This window comes from Phaethon lepturus, unplaced genomic scaffold (genome assembly GCF_000687285.1).
Source record: "Phaethon lepturus isolate BGI_N335 unplaced genomic scaffold, ASM68728v1 scaffold2830, whole genome shotgun sequence".
NCBI classification, from domain to species: Eukaryota; Metazoa; Chordata; class Aves; order Phaethontiformes; family Phaethontidae; genus Phaethon; species Phaethon lepturus.
The window spans coordinates 91,914-118,628 of NW_010513857.1; the positions used below are offsets into that span (position 1 = coordinate 91,914).

Here is a 26,715-nt window from a genome sequence, read left to right on the forward strand (position 1 = left end):
GATGGCATACGCCACCACAGATGCAAGTTTTTATCAATACTCTTTAGAGGAAAACAGAATTCCATCCTAAATACAAAGACATTTTTGATGGCATCAAATAGATATCAATACAAAAGTTAAGAGAATTATCACAGGTGAACTTTTATGTGGTTTAGGTACTCATAGAGGAAACTTGACTGGAAGAGGAAAACAGAGCTGAGAAGTGGGGGGGGGGTTTAATGCTTTTAGTGCCCTCTAGGTTTGAATATGAGTAGAACTGTCTGGTTTTTTACAGCACATTAGATTTTGATTTGGTTTTTAATTTTAAAGGATTTGGAGTAATATTTACAAAGGTGACTAGTTTAGAAAACTTAAGTCTCATTCTAAAAAACTGAGTAGGTACTTGTGAGTTAAGCCACACTAGCACCAAACCCAACTGCTGCCACCTCTTCTATTTGGTACTGCCTTTTAGAGGGTGATGTTCACCTACAAAATAAAAAAAAAAAAAAAAGATGTCAAAGGTGCTGATTGATTCCCAAGGCTTATATAGCCAAAATTCCACACCAATTTAAGTAGAAATTAGTGGTTCCAAGATTATTCCGTGAAGTCTCAAAACTACTTTGGAGTTCCACCAGAAAAAAATAAAACAGAAATAATAAAACACATCACTGCGAGTAAGGGGAAAAAAAAAAAATACTTACATGCCTTCATGCAGAAGAAATAGGTTTTAAATGTGAAATTCTCGAGTCATTAGGCTATGACTTGTGCCACTAGCACCTTCAGTATGATTATCTAAAGTATCGCAGTTTTCAGGGATTATGATCATATTATGTCTGTTTTCTTGCATAAAGGATGTCACTGCATAGCCTGTGCAAGCACTGGAACATAAATCATTCTAAACACATGTATCAAGGTTTGGCTTGTGGCTGGAGTTAGAAAAGGATGTGTGCTTTAAAAGGTAATTCAACACATTAAAAATTTAAATCAGATTCTTATTTCAAGAAATAACTACTATTTCAAAACTTTGCACACCCACAGAACAAATAAAAAAATAATAAAAAACAAACCACGTTTCCTTGAACAGCTTCCCTTCAGCATGCCATGTGACCCAATTTTCACGCAAACATTTTGGGACATATAATGGTAAAAACATTAGGTGCAAACTCACTTTTTTTAATTATAATTAACAAGTAATCAAAGACATGCAGAGACCAGAAGTCTTTATTCATCCTTTGTTATATATGTAAGTTGGATCAAAGTTTGGACTTGAAAACAGAATCCCAGCTGCATATTTTTAAACTGCTTTTAAAAGCCATTTAACCCAGTCAGCATTTTCATTTCAAGTACACCATTTCTGTTACATAGTAAGGTGTAATATTTGTGATCTCACTTCTCTGAACATTTTGAAGAAACTCTGAAAATTCATGGAGAGAGATGAAGGATTTGATAACTTCATTAAAACTATATTCTTGTGTCTCCTTATTCCAAGTAAATTGTTGTTGGGTGCTTTCGATAAGCTGCTCTGAACATAACATCAAGAAGGGAAAACTAACCATCTTTGAACACCAGCCGCGTTCAAACATGACAGAGTGGACTCACAGTTAGGTAGTTGACAGCACACCGTGAGAACTTGAGTTACACAGTATACCCTGGAAAAGGGTTCATTACATCTGTCTTAACTTAATCATGTGGTTAACTGGCTTGGTTTAACAGGTTGTACCTTATAATTGCTGAGTAATAGCAGACAATTTGGAGGCCCACATGTATGTACATTTACATATGAAGTGACTGTATGTGCATAAAGCCAACGAGTATCCTTGCGCAAGGATAACAGCATCCCTGACAATTTCATTATTTAATACGATTTGTATGCAATGCAGAATTTTCTCATTTCTATGTTATTTATTTTAGGATGTAATTAGGACCATTGTACAGAGTGGTGGCATCAAGCATTTAGTAACCATGGCAACCAGTGAACATGTAATAATGCAAAACGAAGCTCTTGTTGCGCTGGCATTAATAGCAGCTTTAGAGTTAGGTGAGTATCCCGGTGGTGAACTCTACCTGTTTTCTTTCCAATCTGTGCCCAAGAGAAGCTGTAGAGGGAGAGTTGTGGGAGTTTCTTTGGCAACACAGAAAAGCCTCCTCCTCCCACCTGTCTTTCAGTAGCACGGAACTACCTGACAGTTCACGCAGGCACAGGCAGGCAATAAGGTTATGCAGAAAACTGGAGTTTGCCGCTAATGCCGTGTCTGCTCCATCATTCTGGTAGGTGATCACGTGATCTGGAAAGGCCCTGGAACATAACTTTCAAAACCCAAAAGGCTAACAGTTAAGAAAACGGTACTTTAAAGTGCAGACTATATGACCTGACTACATTCTTACACTGGAATTTTTTTTACTAGTGAGAGCTAGAGAATACACGCAGGGGTGGATGATGCCCCCAAAATGTCTTTATTAAGTTCCACAGAAATAGGTGCAAGAGCTGCCATATGAAAGCAGAGATGATTACATGTCTTGACCTGCCTTTGTAGTACCTCAGCTTACCAAGCAAAGTGGTAGATGCCCAACAGAGGTTTTGTTTATTTGCTTGCTGATTAACTAAGGTAACAAACTAAACAAGCAACATTACACATTTTTGCTCTTGATTTCATCTCTTGCCATCATGTACTATAGGAATGCTGTGTTCAACTTCCAAGTCGCTGCCAATGCATCAGGGAATTGTTTTAATTAAAAGGAACAATGTTCCTATTCACATGAATTGTCTAACCCTTCTTTGTCTTGTCTTCAGACATTTAAAGGTTTCAAGCCTGAACTCTGTATATAAAGTTTCTTAGAAAACTACAGAGGAAATAACTCACACTCTGATCTTGAAAAGTTTTTCATAGCCTTTACAGTGGACCCTGAGTTCCCTCTACTGTGGAATCAAGAATTACACCATCTGTATTACCTAGACAAAATTTCCAAAAGCAAATTCAGGCAATGGAACTCTTGAAAACTGGAATATTGCAGGTGTTGGCCTAAATCAGTAGAAACCCTGGTGGCTTTTCCATCAGCTCACTGCACATTTAAGATTGGATTTTATCATTAAACTCTGTGATTGTCCTTTCAAGCAGTTAGGCTATTTTACATTTTCATAGCAAGAGTTGTGATTCCTATCATCATACAGTCTAATACGTGCTTCAGTTTTACGCCAATGAGTTATGTACCACAGCACCACTTTCACTATGGTGAGAGATCCCTGTTTCAGTAAATGGCTAACACACAGAAGCATCAAAGCAAGCGGCACTTCCAGACTTACAGATTTGCACTTGTATTTCAGTCACTGCTGAAAAGGATCTTGAAAATGCTCAGCTTGTTCAGATTCTACACAGACTGCTCTCAGATGACAGGAGTGCTCCAGAAATAAAATACAACTCCATGGTGCTGATCTGTGCCCTTATAGGATCTGGTGAGTATTCCGGAGGGGCTGCTTTCCTAAGAGATTTATGTATTTAAACTTGGTTCTCTCTTTTAGCTCGAACATAGAACACGTGCAAATGCACTCTAAGACTGGTTCTCTGTTCACAATGAGTGTACACAGAAGGGTTCAATTTACTATGACACTTTATTTATATTGTTTATTTACAGTGTCAAGAAAGAGGCTGTTAACTCAGTTTTGGATATTAATGGCAGAAATTGGACTCTGGCTTCTGCAGCATGCAGCTAGCTCAAACTTCAACTGACAGGAGAAAAATGGAAGGCATTTAAAACTATACAGTATCAGGCTCTCTTTCCAAATATGCAGATAACAAGAACTTTATTTTCACCTTTAGCTGCAAGTTCTCCTTAACTGATGTGCGGTGGCTTTTTTTTGTGGGTCAACTTAGTCGAGTAAAATTCAGTGGAATTTTGCAAGGAGCCTCCTCACCTGTAGTTTTAAATTCCTACAAGAATGGTAGGAAACAAAGATGCAGGTAATATTTGCAAGGACATATGTGCACACAAATGAGTACTTAGTACAGCACGTAGGCTACAATCTTGCTTTAGGAGGGATCTTTACACTTACCTCACTGAGAGGACTCCTTCCCTCAGCAGCCCTCATGTGCTCAGCCACCAAGCACAACTGCTCATGGTTGCTTTGAAAGACGAGGAGGACGTGCTCTAACACATGCCCTTGCTGGACACTGTAACATCTAATCTTTCTGAGCTATCCCTCTGCTGAAGGTCAGACTGCTCTAGGATGGTGTAGCAGGCTGTGGCTTGATACTGCAACTTCCCACCTGTGTGTGGGCAAACAAAAACAAGCAAACAAAAAAAGAGCAAGGTATCATAGGGAAATCTGATTTCCAGCTGAGGTTTCAAGAAGTGGCTACGCTTCTTTCATTCAGTTCTCAGAACTCTAGAAGGAAAGCAAATTTCGGAAAACTATATGGAATTAAATTTGCAGGCAACTAAGATGACACAGAACTGGATTAAGCACAGAAAGATGGAAACTCAGAGCCTGTCTGCACACGCAGTGCCAAGTGTGAAACATTTGAAGGTTCTCAGAGAAAAATTTACAGCAATTCAACTGAGTTAATTAGAAGTTATCATAGCTAATTGTGTGCTCTCCCTGTAAACAAACCTGCTTTTTTTTTTCCCCCCCTCTTAAACAGAGGTCACCCTGCCTACTGTAAGTGTATCTCTGGTGACCTGTGTATCCATGCAAGTGAATTATTACTGCCGTCTTAAAGGAACAAGTATTTATTTTTAGAGCAGTATATACATCTCAGTGTACAAAGATTGTACTCAAAAATTACTAACAAGCCTCAGCTCCCAGTAAGCATTCACTTTAATTAGTTGAGACATGTGATTTAGTTGTCACTCACAACTTTCTTGAGCCATTTTGTGCTTGGATTAGCCATCCATTTTAGAGCAGAAGCCTTTCTGCAGAGGTTCCTCCTCAGCCTCACTGTGTTGTTCTTGTATGTATTCCCATTGCTTCCAACCAAAATAACCATACTCAGAAATTCTGCCTGAGACTTACATTTTCCCTTCCCTGAGCGTTGCCACCTGACAGCGTTATTTAAAGTCAAATACCTGTGTCTCTATTCCACCAGAGTAAGGAGCAGTCTTGTCTTAGGGGGTTTATCTTTAGGGTTATCCAATTGGCAGAGTTCAGTCTGCCACCACGCTGTAAGCTTTGCCTAAGACATGAGGCCTCTCAGCCTGCTGCCAGGCTCACGGAACAGACGGCACGTTATTGCAATATGCAGCTGTAAAGACCCAGTGTTCAGCCCTGATGAACAGACCTGTGCAAAATTAGTGAGTACATGAGACTAATGACTGAGCAACCCTGGTATTAACTTTTAACTTTTTTTTTTTTTAACTATTTTAACCAAGGGGGGATCAAAGAGCCAAGTCTCCTCTTTACATGTGAAAATACTAATACACATCTCTGCCAGCCCTGTTGCCTCTAACTTACTTTCACCACTATCTCCACACAGTGAGCATTTATATTTACATGTTCCAGTATTCTATTGTAAACAGACCTGTGTAGCCATTTTAAAGATACTGACCCCAGTATAGTTCCATAAAGACTAGAAGTGATTGCACTGATTTAATTATTGGTTAATTCTCCATGACTGCTGTTGTTACTGTCTGTCCTTTGTGACAGGGTATCTGGCACCACATTTAACTTGATATTGCCAACAGCTGTGTATTAAGCAGTAAATAGACATATATGTTATTTTTGCTGTCTGGAAGTTGCTCTTGCAACTGAGTGAATGGATGGAAAGAGGGAAAAATGAGGACAATGGAAAATGGCAACACATAAAAAAATAAGCAAAAGCAGAGCATTCATAGCTAGCACAGCCACTTCTCTGTGTGAGGGTCTCCAGGCTCACAGGAATCTGGATGTTAAGCAGAAGTGTTTCAGCCACTGTAAAGCACAGAAAATTCCTGAAATTCAGTTCCGTAACACCTGCTTACACACTATATCATCTCAGAAGGAGGAGGAGAGCAGGAAGTGCTTACACCACACAGATACCCCAGCAGCTTCACTGGTATCACTCTGTATATACAGGTTCCCAGGAGCATGGCAGCATGAGAGTTCCCAGCTCTTGCACAGCAGGGGTTAAACTGCAAGAAAACTGAAAACATGTGAACAAGAAAGTAGGTAGGAAGGGAAACAAATGTCAAAGTTTGGTATTAAAAAAAGGAAATGTGCATAGTACACAGCATAGCTAATCTGAAACAGATGGTTGGGATTTCTCCTGGGAAGCTCAGGGATTAGGCTCCCAGCAGCACCTGGTAAGCAAAACAAAAAGTATATAGGTGTTTGTTGCTGAGTAGGCATTCACTAGAGTGGCCTGAACAGGGCATGAAACAAAACAAACTGCTTTGGACCTCAGCTGGAAGATGTCTAGAGTACAGGTCTTTGAAAAAACTCATCACATTTTTAAAATCTTGCTTAGTTTTATGGATTGTTCCCAACCTTTCCTTATTAGTACAAAGTACAGTGCAATCCAGGACCAGAATTATAAAAGCGCATCTCATAGTTTCAAGTAAAACGTAAGTGCTGTATGCCTATGCACCGCATCGAGCAATGTGCCACGTGTTGTATTTGTATTGACTTCAGTGCTGAACGGTAGATGGACAGCTAACAGTGACCAGGTGGTGACACATCCATTAAAGAACCATCTCACCCACTTCCCACTCCTGCACAACCCACCAGAGCTTATTTGGTACAGACAAACAATGTAGTGAACCTTTCAAGGCAAGCTCACTTGGTCAGGCTAATTTAAGGAATAAAGCAGAAAAATATTTTCACTAAAATTACTTCCTAAGCACCTGCTGTGGAAGGCAATCCAGGTGGATTTTCTTTAACTGCTATGCAGCAGCTTCATCCTTCATCTCTACCAGAAATTTGTGGAGTCTGTGAATGCCCCAGGTCCCAGAGAGTTTTCTCTCCATCCTCAAAAACAATTTGAAAAAGTAAACAAACAGATGATGTGTTGACGCACATTTGTGTGCTTATGTGTGTACCAGCTTCAGTAGAAAAGTTTTTCACACTCACCAAGCTTTCCTGTTCTTTTGCCAGTCTCATACAAAGCGCCGTTTCTTTTACTATTTCTTTTTTCCAGAACCCCTTCAAAAGGAAGTGCAGAGCATGGCGTTTCTAGAAGTCGTATCAAAACTCCGCAGCCACGAGAACAAAACTGTTGCCCAGCAGGCCTTGCTAACAGAGCAGAGACTTGCTGTAGAAAGCTGAGGAAGGTCGTGTTTCCAGTGCATCCTATCACAGATTTCACCTTTGTCCTCCATCCTGCTGCCGCTCCTGCTCTGTTTTCCACTGTATCACTCGTGCATGCATGTAATGTTCCCACACAAACTGATGAACTGCTGTAGGTACCCACCCAAAAAGGTTTCTACAAATTCATAGGTGGTGTTAACATGAACCTGTCTCCACCCGTAACTGTTCTACTTGTATTCTTGTTGCTTGGGCCACATAGTAGAATGTGCATGTTGTAGTCCTATGATGATGTAGAAGTGGTACTACACAATGACTCTTTCCTCACGCCCCCTAACTGCATAACAATGTACTACTACTAAATTAGGGACAATACAAGATGCAGCAAGTCCAGGCTAGTGTGCCGACATAGGATTAAGAAGTAAATCTAGCTCCATTTTTGGTGCTTTGGAGATTCGGGTTTGAATGCAACGTGCTGCTGCTCATTCACTGGTCTTGCCTATTAATGTCAGGCTCGTGGTACCTAGAGGTAACAAATAAAAATTTCAGTGCTCTCACTTTATCCTGTGGTTTGTCCTTTTTTATAGCCACACGCAGAAGCCACACCTGCACCACCACGCACTGGTGAGGAGCCCTTTCCATTCCTGGCTCTGGCCCCAATGCAATCACTGCCTTTCAGCTAAACGAATACAAAGGAAACTATTCCAACCACTTTCACTGTGTGTGCTCACACAGAGGGACTGTGTGGTTTAACAATCGTGCTTTTTAACAGGAATACACTATACAATCCTTATCCCATAAAGCCGTGTGGGTACGAGTCCTCTCGGGCTTGCTTGGGATTGGGTTTTTGTTTGTTGAGGGTTTTTTGTAGATGGATTTTTAAAGGCGTTATTGTGCAGCAGCTTTTCAACAGAACCCCATCGAGTAAGAAAGCATGCAAAAAGTCTTCCTTTTTCTCCTTTCCTAGGTAAAGGAGAGGAGAAATTGCCAGTTTAAGCATCTTATCTCACAGCTGCTCTTTTGTAGGTTTGTCATATGCCACTGAGCAAGCCAGCAGACAACTCTTTGGGAAAAGAGGGAGCAGCTGGGATAGCAGGTTCCAGCCAGCCAGCCAGCCCATGTTATTTTTGACGTGCGATGCCATTGTCTAGCTTGATCAAGCCTACGATGCACAAAGATTGTAAGGTCTGTAACATTTTAAAGTGAATTCAGCACTCCTTGTGCCAAAGAAGTTTCAGGCTCATTTTTTAATCAGCAGAGGTGGCAAACCCAGAGGCCAAGCACCCATGCGATCCCATGCCACGTGGTTGCAAAAACGCTGCTTTTGACCTTCCCAGATTCACTTCCCAGCTCCATGAAACCACTGGCTATCCCACAGACCCTGTGATGGGAAGATGCCCATCACGATGAGGAAGGGATTATGTACACAAGCTGGCTATGAAAAGAAACTTGCCTCAAATAACTGGTTTACGCTCCAAGACTGTGCCAAAACACAGCAGATGCTGCAGGAGTATTCACACAGCAGAGATTCCACATCCATTTAATCCAGTGACAAAAATGCACAGAAAAAGCCTCTAATACAAAACTGTACAACAGCCTCTTATTTAAAAAAAAACATTCCAAAGACATTTGCTAGTAATAGTGCAATAAAGCCACTGACAGAGTGTAGAGCTGCGAACAGACCAGGACCCTGTGACATCAGGCTCCAAATAGCACAGACCCTCCGCACTCCTGAACATAACCAGCTTGTTTAGACAGTTCACAGTGGACCCATGCGAGCCCAAGTGTTCTCAGGCATGGAAATAATTCCCATTGATCTAAATAGATCCTGAAATACATTTGAAAGGCCAGTTACCAACGACTTACCCAGGTCTAGAAAAAGACTATTCCTTTTGACATCGGCATAAACCACAAGCACTCACACAAGCTCATCGTAACCAAAGTTGCGACACTGACAGAATTCCCATTCACCCACTTGTCTAACTGGATCTGGCGTTAAGCATTGGCCATATCCTTATCACCAAATTTGTGTTTGGGACACCACTGTCACAGCAAGCACAAAGGCCAACTGTGACATCCTTCTACTTTCAGGTGGCTTCCCTGGATGGAATATCAAGTGACTTACATCTCTAAGCAAGATCTGTGCCTAGATGCAGAAGGAAAGTCTGCACAAGGGCAAAGACGGGTGTATGTCACAGTAGGAGGTAATTGAAGAGACTGTATCTATCCACACAAATGCTGTGCTGTTGGATCCAGAGGACTCTTTGGTCAAATGAGGCCACAAGACCCAGAAAAGGTCATCGGTTTCAAAAGTCCTAGAAATGGTAACTAGACACAACTTCAAGAAACAGTATGCAAATGTGGTAAGAGTTTGACAGAATGCAGGTAGCCACTCCTAGTATCCCCTCCACCGTGAAAGTGGCCTACCCAAGTGTGTCACATCTACTGCATATTACAAAGACTTAGTTAATGCCCTCAACTTTGCTTCTTTTTGGCTGACTTCTGTTCTTCCCTCCCCACCCAAGGCCTCCTCCACATGTGCATTCTTATTTTGCCAAGTCACTTCCATACGCGCAGATCAACGTATACGCCTGAAATACACAAAAGGCATTGGACTTCAATTTGGATATAGAGATGGGCTTTTAAATCAGTCATGGTGGTGTTTTGCAAACAAAACTATAGGTTTGAGATATTGGATTGGATTAGCTTGCTCTACAGTTTTTGAAATACTAAAAATCTGGGCTGCGTCTAAACATGCACAAGACGTCATTACCCACCTTGCACTTCGAAAAGTGAAATTCTCACCACCTCCCTTTACAAAAGTTTAATTAAGTTGTGACAAATCCCCTTTGTGCTGCTCTCTGCAAAGCAGCAACTTCTGAACACTTCAGGGTCACCAAAATGATTACAGGGAGAGCTCCAACAGTTGTACTAACCAGCAGACACAGCAGCCCGAGGAACACCAACGACCTGCCAGAAAGAAGCAGAGCATGTTCGTTAGCCAGAGACCTCAACAACAGTTAACAGTAGATATGGGATCTCCTCATGTGGGGATGTGCTCTTCACGTACTAGCTTATTATTCATTTAAGGGCAGCCTCTGGTGGCATGATAGTGTGTTTTGTGACTTAATTAGAACACAATCTTCTATATTGCATATGAGAGACTTGGGAATTTATGTCACCTGTTAGTTTGGGAGAGGTCTTCTCCTGGAGGAAGTTTGCACGAATGTATCTTTGTACCGGTAATGTTAAGTGCTACATCAAGAGTACGCATTCACAACATCATACTTCACGCAATTTTATTTATAAAATCGTAATTATCTAACAAATTGCATATAAAATGATTTACTTCAAGTAAATACAGAATACTGCACAACTATTAAAACTATTGTATTGTCCATCATAAGTGTATTAAAACATTCCTAAAAAATGCCTCTATTAAAAAACAAAAACCCAAGAACACAAGTAGCATGATCAAGACCACTTTCAATAGCTTAAAATGAATTACCAGGAAGTTGCATTGACTTCCTAAGTAGACTCCAGTTACATCCATTGAGATCAGCATGTGATACAATACCACAGCCTAATTGCTAAAGATGACAAGTAATACATTATGTACCTGGTCTATGCTTTTCTCCTAGACTGAAGGTAACCAGTCCAAAATCAGAAAACTAAAGCTCAAGTCAAACTCTACTGGGCATGCAGTTCAGTTATAGAAATACTTTCAACTGGTAAGTGTAGTTGGCTTTTACAATCAATTTTTACAACTGATTAAAAAAAAGGAACACAAGAGAATACATTCGTATAAAAAGGAATGATACATAAAGGGTAAATACCAACACCTTGCCATACACCCCAGGATGAACCAGAGAGATTCAGTTGGAACTAATCTGGAACGTGTGTATCGGGGAGGGGTCTGAGTCACCAAACCGAAATTCCAATCTCCTCAGAGCTCAAGGTAGTATCAGATCCATCTCTACTACGTACACAGTGTGAACATGAACACAGATAAGGATGGAGCTTTTTATTAACACATTTATATTGCTGAAACACAAGAGGCAGCTAGCAGTGCTGCCTGGTTCACATTAGTAGTCACACCACTTATTTTTATACTGTGTGTTAAGGGAGACTTTTCTCTTTTCTTCAAGTGGCAAAATTTGGTAGCTAATGGATCCAACGGGGTAGTTTTATTTTGTTTGCTTTAGACAGTTTCATGACCAATTACAAATATCTGAAAAAGTTTCAGAGAGAAAACAAAGATGGGGGGGAAGAACTGGAACCTTCAACAGCACTCAACACCTGTTGCAATCTAATCTCCTTCCTAGGTGTTTGCAGAACTGCCATTTCAATGCACCCAAAAGGCACACAACAGCAAGAAGGGAAATGGAATCAAAAGTTCACACAAGAGTTTCTCTTGTAACCAGCGCTGTCAATCAGAATCAATTTTACCAAGGGCATCTCTGAAGTAGTAAAAACACAGGAACAACGTTCAGGATGGTTCTTATAGCACCATGTGGCGTCCTGCCGCAAGTGATGGCAACCTCCCACAACTGGTAGGGGGTGCTGAATCCGACCCCCCGTTTTACAGTCTAATGCTGTTCTAACTCCAAGTAGCAAAGGGAAAAGGCAAGGGAGGTCCTGCTACTAACCCGAGGGTTTTACCTGCCCGCGGGGCCTGGTGCAGCTCGGCTGGGGAGACACTAGAGGGCAGGCGGTTAAAGGACTCCCGCCTCACCTCCGGGGCGAGGTGAGCTGGAACCACCACCACTCGGTTATCATCAGCAAACTCTGATGGTGGACACCTTTCACATCTAGAATAAACACTTTTAGGCTGAAAAGCAGTCATGTGCAAGAATCATTTAATCTGCATGCTACTATTTACATTTCAAACACTATTTACACACCAGAACTACAATTAGCATCTCTCTCAAAGGGGAGAGAAGGCGGCTTTCAGGACAGTACACTTGAGCAAGCATCTCCACAGCTTCAAACTCTAAGGGGCACAATCAAAATTACAGGTTTTGAAGCAAAGAGATCCTACTGCTACTGAAACAGACACACAGAGGCAAATCAAACATTTGTCCGTTAGGCTATTAAAAAAAAAAAAAAGAGATCAAACAACAGAAAAGCCTGTGAATATGGAGAGTATTTAGAAAGCAGAGGAGCAAGGACTGTGATGCCGTTTGGCAGGGCTCAGTGGGGAATTTGGAAATGGCTTTAAAGCCAGGACTACTGCAGAATCTACCAGATCTCTCGTTAGTAATGCCACCATCCCATATGAATCGCCCAGCAAACAGAGCTGTTTCCCATTCCACCAGGGCTGCAAGCCTGACAAATTTCTGAACAACTACTGCACATTAATTAGGCTGACCTCTGAACTCACATGTACCCCACCACCACACCAGGCAGGCTAGAAATTGCCAAGAAGTCATACCGCCTACCATATCTTATTGCTTTAGAAAATGAGCCCATGTAGCCAGCAGTCGTGCAGTTGCAGCTCACCTGAAGTTTTCACAAAGTTTTCTGGAAGAAAGCTTGCTCGCATTTGGCAGGCTCTGACAATAATAGCTGGATTCCCAAGGCCTCCCACAAGCTTTCCAAACTGGACACCTAAGCTGCTGAGTAGCTGCTGATGGGGCATTTCTAGGACATCTGTAGACAAAAAGTGTGGGATTTAAAAGTGCAATACAGACAGCTAATCCTGAACATTCAGTATGCATCCATCAAACAACTGCAAAAATGAGGAAGATAAGAGCATCTCTTGGGAACGGGGAAGGGGGAAGGATCAGCATCGTCAGCAATAAAGGCAAGCTTTAGAAAAATAAGTTATTTAGTGGTTTTTGTAAGAACAATCAGTCATTCTGGGACTCAGCAGAAGTGTTGCACAGTTGTGTACACACGTGCAAGTAGTGAGAACAAGATTTGCTCACCTCAGAGCATTTACCTTCCTATCAGTCTGACACTGCCAACAACACATCCAGCAGACCGGAACTCAGAGAACAGCATGACAAGACAGAAGGCCAATGCAGTACAACTGCAGAAATTCAAGTAGAATGAAGGTGTCTTCAGAAGCCCACAGCAGCAACAGCAGCATTCAAGATCAGTGGCAACAGGGATTGTTTCTGTAATGTAGGCTTTTTTTTTTTTCTCCAAACCAAAGCACTGGGTCAGAATCAAGGCTCTTGGGTGGAGGGGTTACTTTCTCAGCCACACGTCCCTAATTTCTCACCACACCATTTTGCCTCAGTGCAGCAACACTGGTAGGAATGATCTGTCTGTCCTGCTGCTGTCAGGCAAAACGGTGTGTCCCTTTGGGGAAAACAAACACCAGTAACTCCTCAAGTTGAGGAGCAGCTAAGAAAAACGTAACACTGTGGTGAGGTGGAACCAACTTTATTAAGGACAGTGAATTATAATTGCTTTCAAAAGCTTTGAAAAAAAATTACTGAGTCATGGCTGGCCTTTCACAGGAGATACCAAAGGATATGGAGGCTGCCTGATTCAGAGCCAGTCAGTGGGAGTTAACCAGAAGAGGATGAGGTAATGCTCAAAGACAGGAGGACAACAGGACTGTCTGAGGCATCTGTGGAGCACCGATGTGCCTACCACCAGCCTTCAAGGGAAGAAAAAAACATGGTCAGCTAAAGCACAGAAAGGCAAAATGTGCAAGGGTACATGTACTCACATCTTTAAGAGTCACAGGACCAGAAAGGACCTTAATAGGTCATCAGGCCAGCCTTCTATCCAGAACAAGGAAGCTTTGAAAGCAATGCATTCATCTCTTCTACTCCCCATACTTCCTATTAGGAAATTCATCTCAGAAAGATGCTAGGCTCTTACAAAGAAGTGCTACACACCCTTTGCCACTGTCTGATGAAAGCAGGAGCCAAGAGCTAACAGCTTTCAGGACTGGTTCTGCAGGTACTGAAAAGGGTCATACAACAAGCTAAATTTATACAAAGTGCAATAAAACTACCCAAGCCATGGTCAGGTTTGTAAGTTCACTATTGTTAGTGAAGAAGAACGAATCAAAAACTCTAAACTGGATGGAGTCTGATCTAATTCTTCTTCCGCTATTTGTGCTTTATTCCAAATTCTCTTTTATCCAATTCAAAAGAGTCTGTCTTGGCTGATCCTAATACGTGCTTCTATTTTAAAACTTTTATTCCATTGCTTCAGGAAAACTTTTTGTTGCATTTAGAGCAACAATGAGAGACACATCTCCATAGCAAAGATTTGTTCACTGGTGGTAAGCATTTACCCTGGCAAAAGCTGTTCTCTCCACCTTCCAAGGGAATGGGATATGATCTTTCCATAATCACATGCATTTTCCAATAAGTAAGTTTGGATTAGACTGTATTAAAACATATGCACAGATTTAAAGCACTGGAATGTCACAGATTCTTACTCCACAGCTCATGCAAGTAAAACAAATTAAAGGAAAAAAAAAAAGACCAAAGCCTCAGCTAGGAACAGACCAAGGAATTATCTTAAAAGAAGTTTTGCACAAGTATATCAAAGCACTAATATCAGTGAGATCCCTAAATACATTAGGTTACACTAAATTACAGAGAAACAAAAGATTTAGCCATATCAGATACATATGCTTTGATTTTTTTTAAGTTAATATATAATTCATTCTCTGAATAATATTCTTCACTTGGACCCAACATCCACACTGCTTTCATACATTTATACAGTTATATCCCATCCTTGCCTTAAGAGACTGATGTCCTAAGGTATGGCAGCAACCAAAGGCTCTACAACCCTTGTTTGTCAAATATAAAACTCCTTTCCCTTCGTACAAGGGTGGAGAAGGAAGAAAGATTTTGATAAAATTAGGCAATTCTCCCTGTGATTGCTGATTCCAACCTCTAGGTACTACAGGGAGACGTTTGGAAGCTTGCATTAAAAAAAAATTCCCTTGTTTTAAAAACTATTTCTTTTACTGTACAATAGATGCATAGAAAGTTGCTTCCTGCTTGATGGATTTAGGCCTGTAGCTATGTTCAGCTGTGAAAACAAGAAGATTGTTCCTTTACAGAGTGGTGAGGAGAGAGACCATCTCAGGAATATTTGGCAGCTATCGAAGAGCTCATGACACAAAGAATAAACAGCATATCCACAGACTACAACGATGCAACTCTGTCCCATCGAATACACCAATTTAAAAAAGTGTCCACTTTTTACTCAGGATCAAGAATACAGTAGAGATTCACGGCTCAACAGCTTTCAAACTGGTGGTTTAAAAGAAAAAAAAATTGTCAGTGAGCAGCAGATTTTAAACAGCCCACTCTTCTCTCCCCCACCCCAAAGAAACACGAGTTCACTGCAATATCAGGAACTTAGACTTGAGACTACTTGGGAGAGAAGGCTTCCCTGTCACCCATGTCCATGCAGCTTGGTGTCGGAGCGACACACTGGAGGTTTCAGAGGGTTTCGGTTGTCCAGTGTCTTGTTGTGGTTACTTCAGCAGTTTTACCAGCTGGCTCTGACAGCCTCAATGTCACTAACCAAATTCTGGGCTAAGCATATCCCAAATATCTGGAAGAGACAACAGTTTATTAATTTTGAGCATTGGACAACTCTTTTCACACAGGCAAACTCCTTAGGTTATACAGAACTTTGATATGAAAACAAGCAACAGAAAGTTAGAAATCAAATTAATAGTAAGTGTTGAAAGAAGGAAGAATATCAAAAAACTCCTGTAACCCCAGTATTTTTATAGTGCCACTGAGTTCCGTGAATTTGAACAGCAAATTTGAATTCACTGAATTTCAATTTGAGTTCCGTGAATTTGAACAGACTTGCTTCACACAAACAACTGTGAAGGCTTTTTGCTGCTCCTTTAAGCACCATCAGAAACAGTAGGTCTGTACAGGCTTAAAAATCTCTACCTAATGTTTATCTAACAGACTGTTAGTTTTGATCTGCAGACAGACAAAAAAAATGCATCCCTACAGATAAAAATTAAATATTCCTTAACACAAAGAAAGCCTCATGCATTTAGCTCCCCTCTCTAAAACCTACAGACGATATATTTCTAAGTGCAACTGACACTGTATTCCCAGTTCTCATATACAGTTCCCCCCTCATACATTCTATTTATCTGTTGTTCTTCTGTGTAACTCATTACAGGGAATGTGATGTTTACCTGCAGTAATGCTATCCCAATGAATATACCGGCAACTATGGTAAGATTGTCCTGCAACCATTTCTCAAACTGAGGGACACAGCCTTTAGTGTAGATAACAATCTGCTGATCAACTTCCTGCCAAGGAGAAGAGGGAAGAAAACAGAGATAATTACATCCAACTATCCCATCAGTAGAATAATCTGCTCTTGCAAGAGGAATTCAATCCTTAAGATACAATATTAAAAAAATAAAATGCTTACTGGTTTTTGCCTTGCATCGTAGCCACACTGAGTATTAATAACATCTTCCTAGGAGAGAGACACAGAAAAGAGGCAATCAGTGAAGTGTCCCCCAGACACCCTCTCCCCACTGCCCAGAGTTGGTTCTGTGTGTAATAAGACAACCATCCTAACGTTGTTTACCACACTGCTTTTTAAAAACCCTTTCATCTTCCATTCAGTGCTATTAAATATTTGCCACAAACAAAAGCCCATGGTCAAAAAGTACTTTCAGCTCTCAGGGAAGCAAGCTGGCGAAACCAGCCCTCCACCTGGATGAGCTCCATGTTCCAGATGCAATTCAGAAGTCAAAGTGAAGGGACTAGGGAACATGTATTTTAAGTGAAAGAACCTTCTGCTGAAAAGCTTTTGTCTATACTGAAAAATGTGCCAAGGCTACTGTTAACGTTTTCAGGCTTCAGTCTGTGCAGCGTGAAAAGATGAGAAGGGGCAGTTCTGCTGCAGAAGCTGCAAGTTCTTACCAAGGATATCTGTAGAAATATATACACTGTACCTAGTTCCTTTTCAAAAACTAGGGAGGAAAAAGAAGAAATGCGGTAAAGTGTTCTTACTGCCTATTCTTTCTCACAGGAGCTTGATACCAATGGGAAAGGAGGGGTTTTTTTCCTACTACCTCTGCTTTAGTACTCCCAAAGCACAGGTAATAAAATAGGCTACGGCAGACTTTTCCTAGTGAACAAGTGCTACCCATCAGAAGCTGAAGCTGCATTTACTCTGTATACAAAGTCATTTCAAGGCAATAAAATGAAGCAACTACTTTTGGTGTCAGCCACAATAGCAGCAAAATACTGCATTAGTAGCTCATATAATAACGGTAAGCAGAAGAAGGAGCTACTCAAGGAAGTGAGAAAACCAGCCAATCTTAGCAAGGTGTACTGAACACCACAATTTAATCAAATTGTGGGAAGTGAGAAAGGCAACCAGCAGAGAAATAGATTTTTAAAAGCAGCCATACGGAAAAAGATATCTCCTCCTATGAACAGTTAAAGGTCCTCTAAGCATTTCCTCACTTTGCAGGAAGTATATCAACAGGTTGCATCCTGTCAGTTGCCCAAGCTGGATTCCCTCAATCGACCTTTAAGATTTGAGCAATTTCTACCTTTTAATGACATGAATGCTTCTCTTCCAGGATTTAAAAATGTAACAGTGCCACAAACTTCAAGGCTGTAAAAATAGGTAAGATTCCAACACAGGAATTTTAAGCTTTCTTCTTTGTACTGAATGCCTACTTGCTTTATCATCTGTGCTTCTGCCTTTAGCTTTGGAATCCATTAACCGAAAGCAAGCGCGAAGAATGAAATGGAAATAAATCAACTTTTCTAGGCCTTGCCTGTACAGGAATTTTGAACACGTCAACCTGCTAAACTATAGAAAAATGAACTATAGGAGTCCAAATTTGTTTTAAAGGAGACTTATTTTGGCCTACCTTAAACTTAACTGCTTCCTAATTCAAGCTAAACTAAAAAAGTAAGTCCTGTTCAATAAAGCATCCACATAATGTTTTGCATCAGTCCGACACTGCATCCTAATTCCAAAAGGACAATTTTGTTTTTTCTCAGAATAAACCTGTGTTTTATCATGGCAATTGAACCAGTCACAGGTTGGTTACAATTATATCCATTATATGCACGACTTCTAATATTTTTAGAAATATTATTATTCTTAGTCTTTATTTTAAAGGCAATTAAGCATGTTACTTCCCTATAATGAGACTTAACTTTAAATTTCTGGTTGCTGCAACACCCCCTAAGAAACTGCATAACCATATACACAGAGAGAGAGAGAGATAAGTTTAGCATGGATTATGTATTTATAAGATTACCTTGTACTGCTGTCACTGTTTCGGTTTTATAACAACTATATTTTTAAAACTGGTTTGTGATGACCTCTCTGTGTGGGTGGGTGGGCAGATAGGCAAAAAGTAGGGGGTATTCTAAGCATAATGTAATGCTTGAGCCTAACCTACATTGTGTTTTAATATTTCATTAAAACATTTTCAGCAAATGTTTGTGAGAAAGATTCTAACTACTGTTAAGACATGTTCACTGCAGAGAAACCAGAATGCAGCTTGTGCAAGTGGCAGTGCCTTATCAGGAGAGGGGGAGAGCAGCAGTAGTGACTGGATGCCAGGAGCAGCAACTGTGTTGCATTAGCAAGGCAGGAAGCACCTGAGGTGCCTGTTGGCAACTTACCTAACTTCCATCAGTGCCACAGACTCATACGTTCAAAGAACTGTAAGTCACTCCAGGTGGAGAAAAAGCCACAGCTGAACTACTAGATAATACAAGCACTCACAGGCTGCTTCTTTTAAGCTATGGGAAGGTCGAATGTATGCAGTGTTAGCCACTTTAAGAGTTTCCATGCACACACTCATCCCTATTCCAGTGAACTGCTTCCCTACACTCTACCCTTCATTCTTGATCATGTCCATAGTAGTAATGCAGTGCTCCAACATCCTCTGCCTGATGATCCAGAACTGAAACTATTTAAAAAGACATAAAAAATGTACCAAAAAGCTGCTCCATCAAACATTTTCTGACCTTTCAAGTCTGATCTCAGATGACTGTATGACAAGCAGTAATTTTAAAGGGAAAAAAAGAGAATGTAAAGATGACCATACCCAACTCAAGATTCTAATGCAATCATATGTCACAGTTCTTCAAAAGAACCCACGCTCTCAGCTGCGTTTTCCTCTTTCAGTCAAGTTGCCTCTGAGTGCATAAATGACGCAAAAGTTTGCCTGTGATAATTCTCTTCTGCATTAATATCTATTTGATGCCATCAAAAATGTCTTTTTATTTAGGATTAAGTTCTGTTTTCCTCTAGAGAGTATTGATAAAAACTCACATCTGTGGTGGTGTATGCCATCTACACATGCATCTTATGGACTGCGTGGGGTAACATCAATCGTGATGAGTGATCTTACTGCAGAGTAGTGGCCCTATTGTGCATGGCAAAAGGAGCCCAAGCAGGCATACAAAGGGCTTTCTGTTTGATTTATTCTCCCCCCCCCCCCCCCCCCGCGAAGTAATGCTGGACAAAAACGGGTTTGAAAAATGTCTCATGTACTCAGACACTATCGTGATTAATTTGGTGTAAGCATCAACGAAGAACAATGGGCAGAGGATGAAGAAAGGCACCCTGGGCTTAAATGCAGCTGTCTCATTTTAAGCTGAAAGAAACGTCTCTCCTAGTGTCTGAAATACAGACCTGGGTGGAGGGAGATCAGACTTGAAACAAGTCTGACACAGATGCTTAACTGTGAATATCTTCCAGTGCTTTGCTGAGTATTGCTGGGTTTTGGAATATATGCTGCTCTGACGAGCATGTCACAGTGAATGAAAATGCTTAAAATGCTTCTCAGTCTGCAGATGGAGTCTGCTTTGTAAATCATGGGAATTGTTTAAAAATCCTGAGCAGATGCCTAACATGCTGCTGGTATGGTAGGGGTTAACTGGGACATCACCTTCTGGTCCCCCTAAGTGGGCTCATTTGCCATGGTGTGTCTTCCAACACCTTTTTGGGGCAACCCCCTCTATCAATACAGGCTGGGGGATGAAGGGATTGAGAGCAGTCCTGCCAAGAAGGGCTTGGGGGTACTGGTGCATGAAAAGCTGGACATGAGCCGGCAATGTGTGCTTGCAGCCCAGAAGGCCAACTGCATCCTGGGCTGCATCAAAAGAAACATGGCCAGCAGCTCAAGGGAGGCGATTCTGCCCCTTTGCTCTGGTGAGACCCCACCTGGAGTCCTGTGTCCAGCTCTGGAGCCCTCAGCACAGGAAAGACATGGACCTGTTGGAGCGGGTCCAAAGAAAGGCCACAATAATGATCAAAGGGATGGAACACCTCTCCTATGAAGAAAGATTGAGAGAGTTGGGGTTGTTCAGCCTGGAGAAGAGAAGGCTCCAGGGAAACCTTATGGTAGCCTACCAGTACTTAAAGAGGGCTTACCAGAAAGATGGGGACAGACTTTTTAGCAGGGCCTGTACCAATAGGATGAGGGGGTAATGGTTTTAAACTAAAAGAGGCTTGATTTGGGCTAGATATAAGGAAGAAATTTTTTTACGAGGGCTCTGAGCAACCTGATCTAGTAGAAGGTGTCCCTGCTCATTGCAGGACAGTTGGACTAGATGACCTTTAAAGGTCCCTTCCAACCCAAACTATTCTATGATTCTTCAGGGCACAGGCTGTCATTCCTTAGAATACCTAGTGCAAACAGGGTCAAACTTGCTGCAGTCTCTGGACACTGCATTAAATAATGAGTAATACGTGCTTTAGAATGTTTTATCTTAGAGTTGCTGTTCTTTAAGGCAGCAAATGAAATATCCTGATGATATTCAGTTGAAAGCTCATATCCTTCCACTCATTAAGGGCTTCTGTTTTTTATACTTGCTAAAATTAATACATATGTTTAGCCAAGCCCATGGTTCTCTCATTATAATGAAAAGCAGCAAATAGCATACAATGAAGACTTAAGTTAACCCAGTATTTTTGCTGACTACAGAAAAGTTAGTGATTAAGCTGAGCTGCAAGGTTGGTGAGAAGGTAATGATCATGCAGGACTTCCAGGGGGGAAAAAAAAAAAAAAAAATCTTATGGAGTGATTTAAAATTGCAGACCCATCCTACCCTCTTGAGACCGTCACTTACAGCAGGGTCTTTAGTGCAGCAAGAGAATGGCACACCACAGCGCTCTCGACTTGCGTTGGAATCTGTGCAGTTGAAGTAAATATTAAGGTTCCAGTCATCAGCTCCAAAAGCCCCACAGCACTGCCACTAGAACAAAGAAAAGAGAGCTTCTTGACTTTCAGAACAAACAAATCTCATCATTAATAACATCCATCATCCCTGCCAGTTTCCCTCTAGCTTTCAAAACAAAATCTGAGATTCCCTCTGGTTTCATTGAAGCTATCCTGTTTTTGTCTTTTAAAACAAAAAGAACATTCCAAACCTGTAAGTTGTTCTAAAATTATCATGTGATTAAAGCTATGTTCACAGCCTCCAATGCTGCTCTCTAGAGAGAAACCCATGGAGTGGGCCAATAAGCCTACACAACACCAGAGCTGCACAGGCCTACAAGCTCAGGCCCCGAGGATAGTAGAGCCAAGAGTATGATACTCTGTCCTGTCTAATGTGCCCTAGGTTCTCAGCAAAACTAATCAGCTTCGAGGGCTACACTGGTATAGCTGCTCCTTTTGCCAGTTTGGGGAATCTTTGCCTGTCTGTACATCAAACAGTGTGAAAACATTGTTTCCTGAGCATCACACATTGCACAAATAACATCTTTACTGTAGGCAGGCAGAATCCTTCAAAAAGTAAATATACCAAATAGTAGGCTTAGGCTCTGGCAAAACATGCTGAACACACAAAGAATGGACTGGAGATCAGTGGAGCACTGATGGTTTACAGCATTTAAGGAGCTAGCCCAATGAACCCATCTATGTAATCTTAAAAAAAAAAAAATTAAAAACCCCCAAACAAACCACATTTTAAAAAGCAATAGAATGGCAATTCTCTTTTTCTAGGTGTAGCACAGTTCCCTCTGCCATACCTGAATATGTTGTCTTCGAGTATTATCTCTACTTGCTGAAAAAGTAGCTAGCTCTCCAGACTCATGCTGTCTCTGACTTAGCAGATAAGAGTGCTAATCCAGTTAGGAGAGCAAGTTTTTTGTAGAGCCTGCAAAATTGGACTGTAGCCTTTTGGTTGCATACAAGTGGACTACTGCTTTCAGACTGTGGTGACTTCTGACCTCGTCCCACCTGGACAAGATTCAAACAAGTGCAAGGATCCACATCCTGTTACTTACTTACTTGTCTTTTTTCCCCCCTCAATGCATATAGAAGCAAGTCAAACATCAAATGAAATTATTTTAATTGCAGAATGTACAAAAATTAGTAAACATGATTTCAGCCAACACTTAACCATGTTAGCTACACAAGGCCAAATTCAAAGAGGAGTTCATCAACACATGCCACAATTGAGTACTGGAGCAAGAAGGTACTGGCAAAATAACTTGTGTTCGAAAGTCAGTGCAAGACTCCTTTACACACACTGATAAGTTACAGAGCTTAACCTGTACAAGTGTGTGCATCTCTGGCTTCACCCTTCCCTCTGAAGCGCAGATGTAGCGTCATCTGGAGATTTCCTACGAGAACTTTGAGTTGCCCACTTCATTAGGTTAATTGCATTACATCTACTTAGAAAGAAATAACATTCTCATTTCACGGACACCAGCTAAACATCTCTGCCACCTGCAGTGTGGTGTAGCACCTCTAACATTATAAAGCTACATCAACATTCATCTCAGAACCAAATTAAACTTTGAAAATTATTATTTTTTCAACAGATGTGATAGCTCCTACAATAAAATATTTTATAAAATATTTTGGACACCAAGAACTCTAAAATATCTTCATAAGCATATGGAACATGCTCCAAAAAACTGAACACAAAACACTGATGGTTAACTTGTGGATTTGACACACTATCTCTAAGTCTTCAAGAATAGGTCATCCCAACTCTCCACCTTGTTTTGCTCAGTCACACATCAACAAATAAGCCATTTTTCACAGGTGCTTTGTGTTTGTAGAAGTTCTATAAAGAGAAATATACATACATAGATTCAAAAGCATTATAAGGTAGAATATTTCTGTTATTGTATCTGAAGAAACCACACAGATGGAAAGTAAAAAAAAATAGATGAGATTTCTTTACAGTAAGCTTTACAAAAAATAAGCACAGTCAAACTTACATATTCCTGTGTGAAGTCTATGAGGTTTTGCAAATCAATGTCATCTCTGTATGCTCTGATGTTGTTGTTTATAAAGAAATACAGCTGGTCCTTTATCCAGTCTTTGAAAACAAATGCTAGAACACCAGCAGTAAGCTCCAAGAAGAAAATGATTCCAAGAAACACAGAAAACTATGAAGAAAAAGAAAAAAACTTTACATTATTTTGCTTTATGACCAAAAACTTACTCTTCAAGGCTCACAATCATGTCCAGTGTTAGGGCTTTATCTGTTTCAGTGCAAGTTCAAGCTATGCCAGCACACAGGAAATTTTACATTAAAAATACACCATTTTTCATTAGGGCTGTAGTACAGGAATCTTAACAAACAATAAAAATGCCAACAAATTCAAACTTTGGACATTTCACTGGGATTTTCAAAGGAGTCCAAGAGTTTTCATTGTAAATTTCAACAGGGATGGCTATTCACCACCTGTAGGGCCCTCTGAAAACTCATCTTAAATTTCTATGTAGGCACTTACATTTTCAATAAACAACCAAATACCAATTGGCATAAACAACCAATAGTGCCAGTGACATGCTTTCTAAGTGACTTTTTCTTTAGACACCCTCATTGGTAAAGCTCTGCCTAAGCAGACAAAGCAAAAATGGTAACAGCAGAAATTAATTAATGACTAAGTCTGAGCCAAATGACTATGGAATGACTCACATGCACATTAAAACCAAATGAGGCTGCTATGATTAATGCAAATGCAATGGATGCCAAAGGCATTACTAATGATCTGCCACTTTCTCTAAGCATCTCTGAGTCTACACTGTTTTAAACACACAGGGGTCCTCGTATACTGGAAGTCCATCCCTTTTGCAATTGTGCCTTGGAGTTTCATTTTAACATGCTCTCTATGTTTGTTCAGATGCATTTTTAATTTCTCTTGCAGCTGCTGTATAGGAAGCTATTGCTGATACAGATGGGTTCATTTTGGGCAAGCTAAGAGAAGCAAAGAAGAGGAGAAAAAAAAAGGTTACAATAGCTCTTTCCCCTCCCTTTTTTTTTTTTAAGTGAGACAAGAGCAAGCTAGAACTATCCCAAGCTGCTTTATAAATGCCTCAAGAACTGTAACTCTCAACTGCCTCCTCCCCTTATACAACATGTCTGTGGGAGCCAAATCTGTCACTTGAAAGCAGTTGTTTCACAGGAAGCCTTTCCATGTATATATTAACAGTTAATGGTTATGAAGACACAACTACTACCCAGGCTGTGCCCAACTCTGGAAGTTGGGGTGGTGGTGGAAAGAATCTTTAATTTTTATTATAAATCTTAAATTTATCTGAAATGCAACTCAGCTTCAAAGCTCACAGGAGGAGGGCTTTCAAAACACAGAACCAGGCTACTCAGCTGAAGGAGTTTTGAATACTGAGGTATATCAGCAGCTCCTTCCCCAGCTAACAGTCCAGCCCAGAGTTCAAGATGACAACTTCTGTTTTCTTTACCGATCCTGGGCACATTCTCCTCCCTTCCTCCCCCTCAGGCCCCAGCACTGACAGTAAGCAATGAAGCCTTTCCAAATTAGCTAAACGGTACAGAACTGAAGATATCAGCAAGCAGCCCCTCACAACAGTCCTATCTCCTCTGTACCATGAGGGGCACTGGCACAGCAGAAATCACATGGGTCACATTTAGTGGTGTATCTATATTTCTCATATTTCATAGGCAGCTTGTTATGGACTCAAGTTTTAACGTGCCGATTCTTAGCAGAAATTTCTCTCTTTTCATGGCAGGAAAGCAAAATGTTAGGCTATACCCATATGAAAAGCAGTAGTTCCATGTTATGGTTCTTACCATCAATAGTTTCAAACCTTAAAAATAGGCATTAAGCGCCAGAGAGTGAAGAGCTGTAAAGTGTTAACAGTTAAGCAAAAAAGATCCACAGAACAGTACTTTCACATCAGGTAACACCTTCCTCCCCAAAAGACATTTTAAAATCTTTACACTGTTAAGCAAGAACAGAGAACATGACTTACGCTACATAACCGATGAATGCCACAGTTGCAAAGGTTACTTACAAATTTGAGAAGAAAGGTATTTTCTCGCAAAGCTCCAATGCATCCTGCAAATCCCAAAATGAACATAACTCCTCCTACCACTAGGAAGAGCCAAACTGGATCAAAGCCTCCTAGGTCGGTGATGGAGGAGATATTGGACAGCACGCCCTGGGAAAGAAACAATGCCAAGGGATAACAAGTATGTTCAGTTTCCAGTTGTACAAATTCTGCTTGCATTTTTCTTTTTCAAAAGGTAGAAGACTACAGCAAATAATGTTATGCAATACAGCAAGAAAACACAATTAAGAAAATCTTTGCATTCAAAAAAAAGAGATAAAAAGGGTGATTATGTACAATATTTCTGAATCAATATGTGGAACGAACAACAAAATGGGCTTCTAGAGTCCTCTGCAAGAAACCCACAGGGCATTTTACTGCTTCTGTAGCAATGAGAATTAGTCTGCCAGAAAGTCTGAATAGATACTTGAACAAAACTTAACTCAATCCTATTACCCATGCTGAGATGCATTTTAGGTATCATATACATTGTTTATGTAAGCACACAGTTACACATGTTATGATAGGAAAAGCAGTCACTAGCAAGAACATCACCTTATATTTAGCATTTATGTTCAGTATTTACAACAATTGACAGAAATTACAAGTGAGCTCCTAGGTTGCAGCATCTTGCAACAACGAATTTTACACCAAATTTTGACAAACTAGATACCCGGCCAATTTAACTACAGGCATCCACAGTGCCAAAAACTCATATAAATAAAGTACAGCTACTGACTAATCAGTTAGCAGGAAAAATTTTAGAATAATGTTAAGTCTCTTAGTAGGACATAAGGCAGTTTAAGGACTTTTCTTGGGAGATGATTTGACCTATCATTTGGTAAACCACATATGCTGTGTTTTAGATATGACAGTCAGCACAGTCTGCTTGTAATGCCATTGCCCCCTTTAGAAGCAGAGTTTGGGTTGTGACGCCAGCAATCCCGAGGAGCTTTTTTTTTTAAACACATTTTAACCAGAGTTTGGCTGATGTTGAACAGATGAGTCATATCAAGAAGCAAGTACAAAGTCTTCCTTATTCCAGTGAGTTTGCACAGGAGCATTTACAATTTCCTAAACCGTTTTGGCAGCAAAAGAGCTGAAGAACCACTATGTCTTCATTCACCTCCCCAGTGCGGCAGGTCAATGCTAAGTACACTGTTTTAGCAGACATTTCTCCATGTGTTTCCTCAAAGAAGCCTGAACCCAGGCTGAGTGCTTTGAACTGCTGCTTTCC

General features: G+C 40.7%; 2 protein-coding genes across 2 annotated transcripts in view; one reads left to right on the forward strand and one right to left on the reverse strand.

Annotated features, from left to right (window-relative positions):
- The window catches only part of RAP1GDS1 (RAP1, GTP-GDP dissociation stimulator 1), a gene marked incomplete at its 5' end in the record, with an annotated part of 65,613 nt that extends 57,859 nt beyond the window's left edge, over positions 1–7,754 (forward strand). Inside the window, 3 exons of the mRNA XM_010291101.1 lie at positions 1,891–2,017; positions 3,302–3,430; positions 7,086–7,754. Coding sequence (XP_010289403.1) covers positions 1,891–2,017; positions 3,302–3,430; positions 7,086–7,213 — 384 coding nt within the window. The remainder of the gene's footprint in view (positions 1–1,890; positions 2,018–3,301; positions 3,431–7,085) is intronic.
- A 7,502-nt stretch (positions 7,755–15,256) lies between these two features.
- TSPAN5 (tetraspanin 5) overlaps positions 15,257–26,715 on the reverse strand; it is an 84,001-nt gene continuing 72,542 nt past the window's right edge. The window contains exons 3-8 of the mRNA XM_010291090.1: positions 25,443–25,589; positions 23,381–23,551; positions 21,277–21,402; positions 16,589–16,636; positions 16,347–16,463; positions 15,257–15,736 (exon numbers count right to left, since the gene is read on the reverse strand). Of these exons, the coding sequence (XP_010289392.1) occupies positions 15,671–15,736; positions 16,347–16,463; positions 16,589–16,636; positions 21,277–21,402; positions 23,381–23,551; positions 25,443–25,589 (675 nt within the window). The 3' untranslated portion in view covers positions 15,257–15,670. The remainder of the gene's footprint in view (positions 15,737–16,346; positions 16,464–16,588; positions 16,637–21,276; positions 21,403–23,380; positions 23,552–25,442; positions 25,590–26,715) is intronic.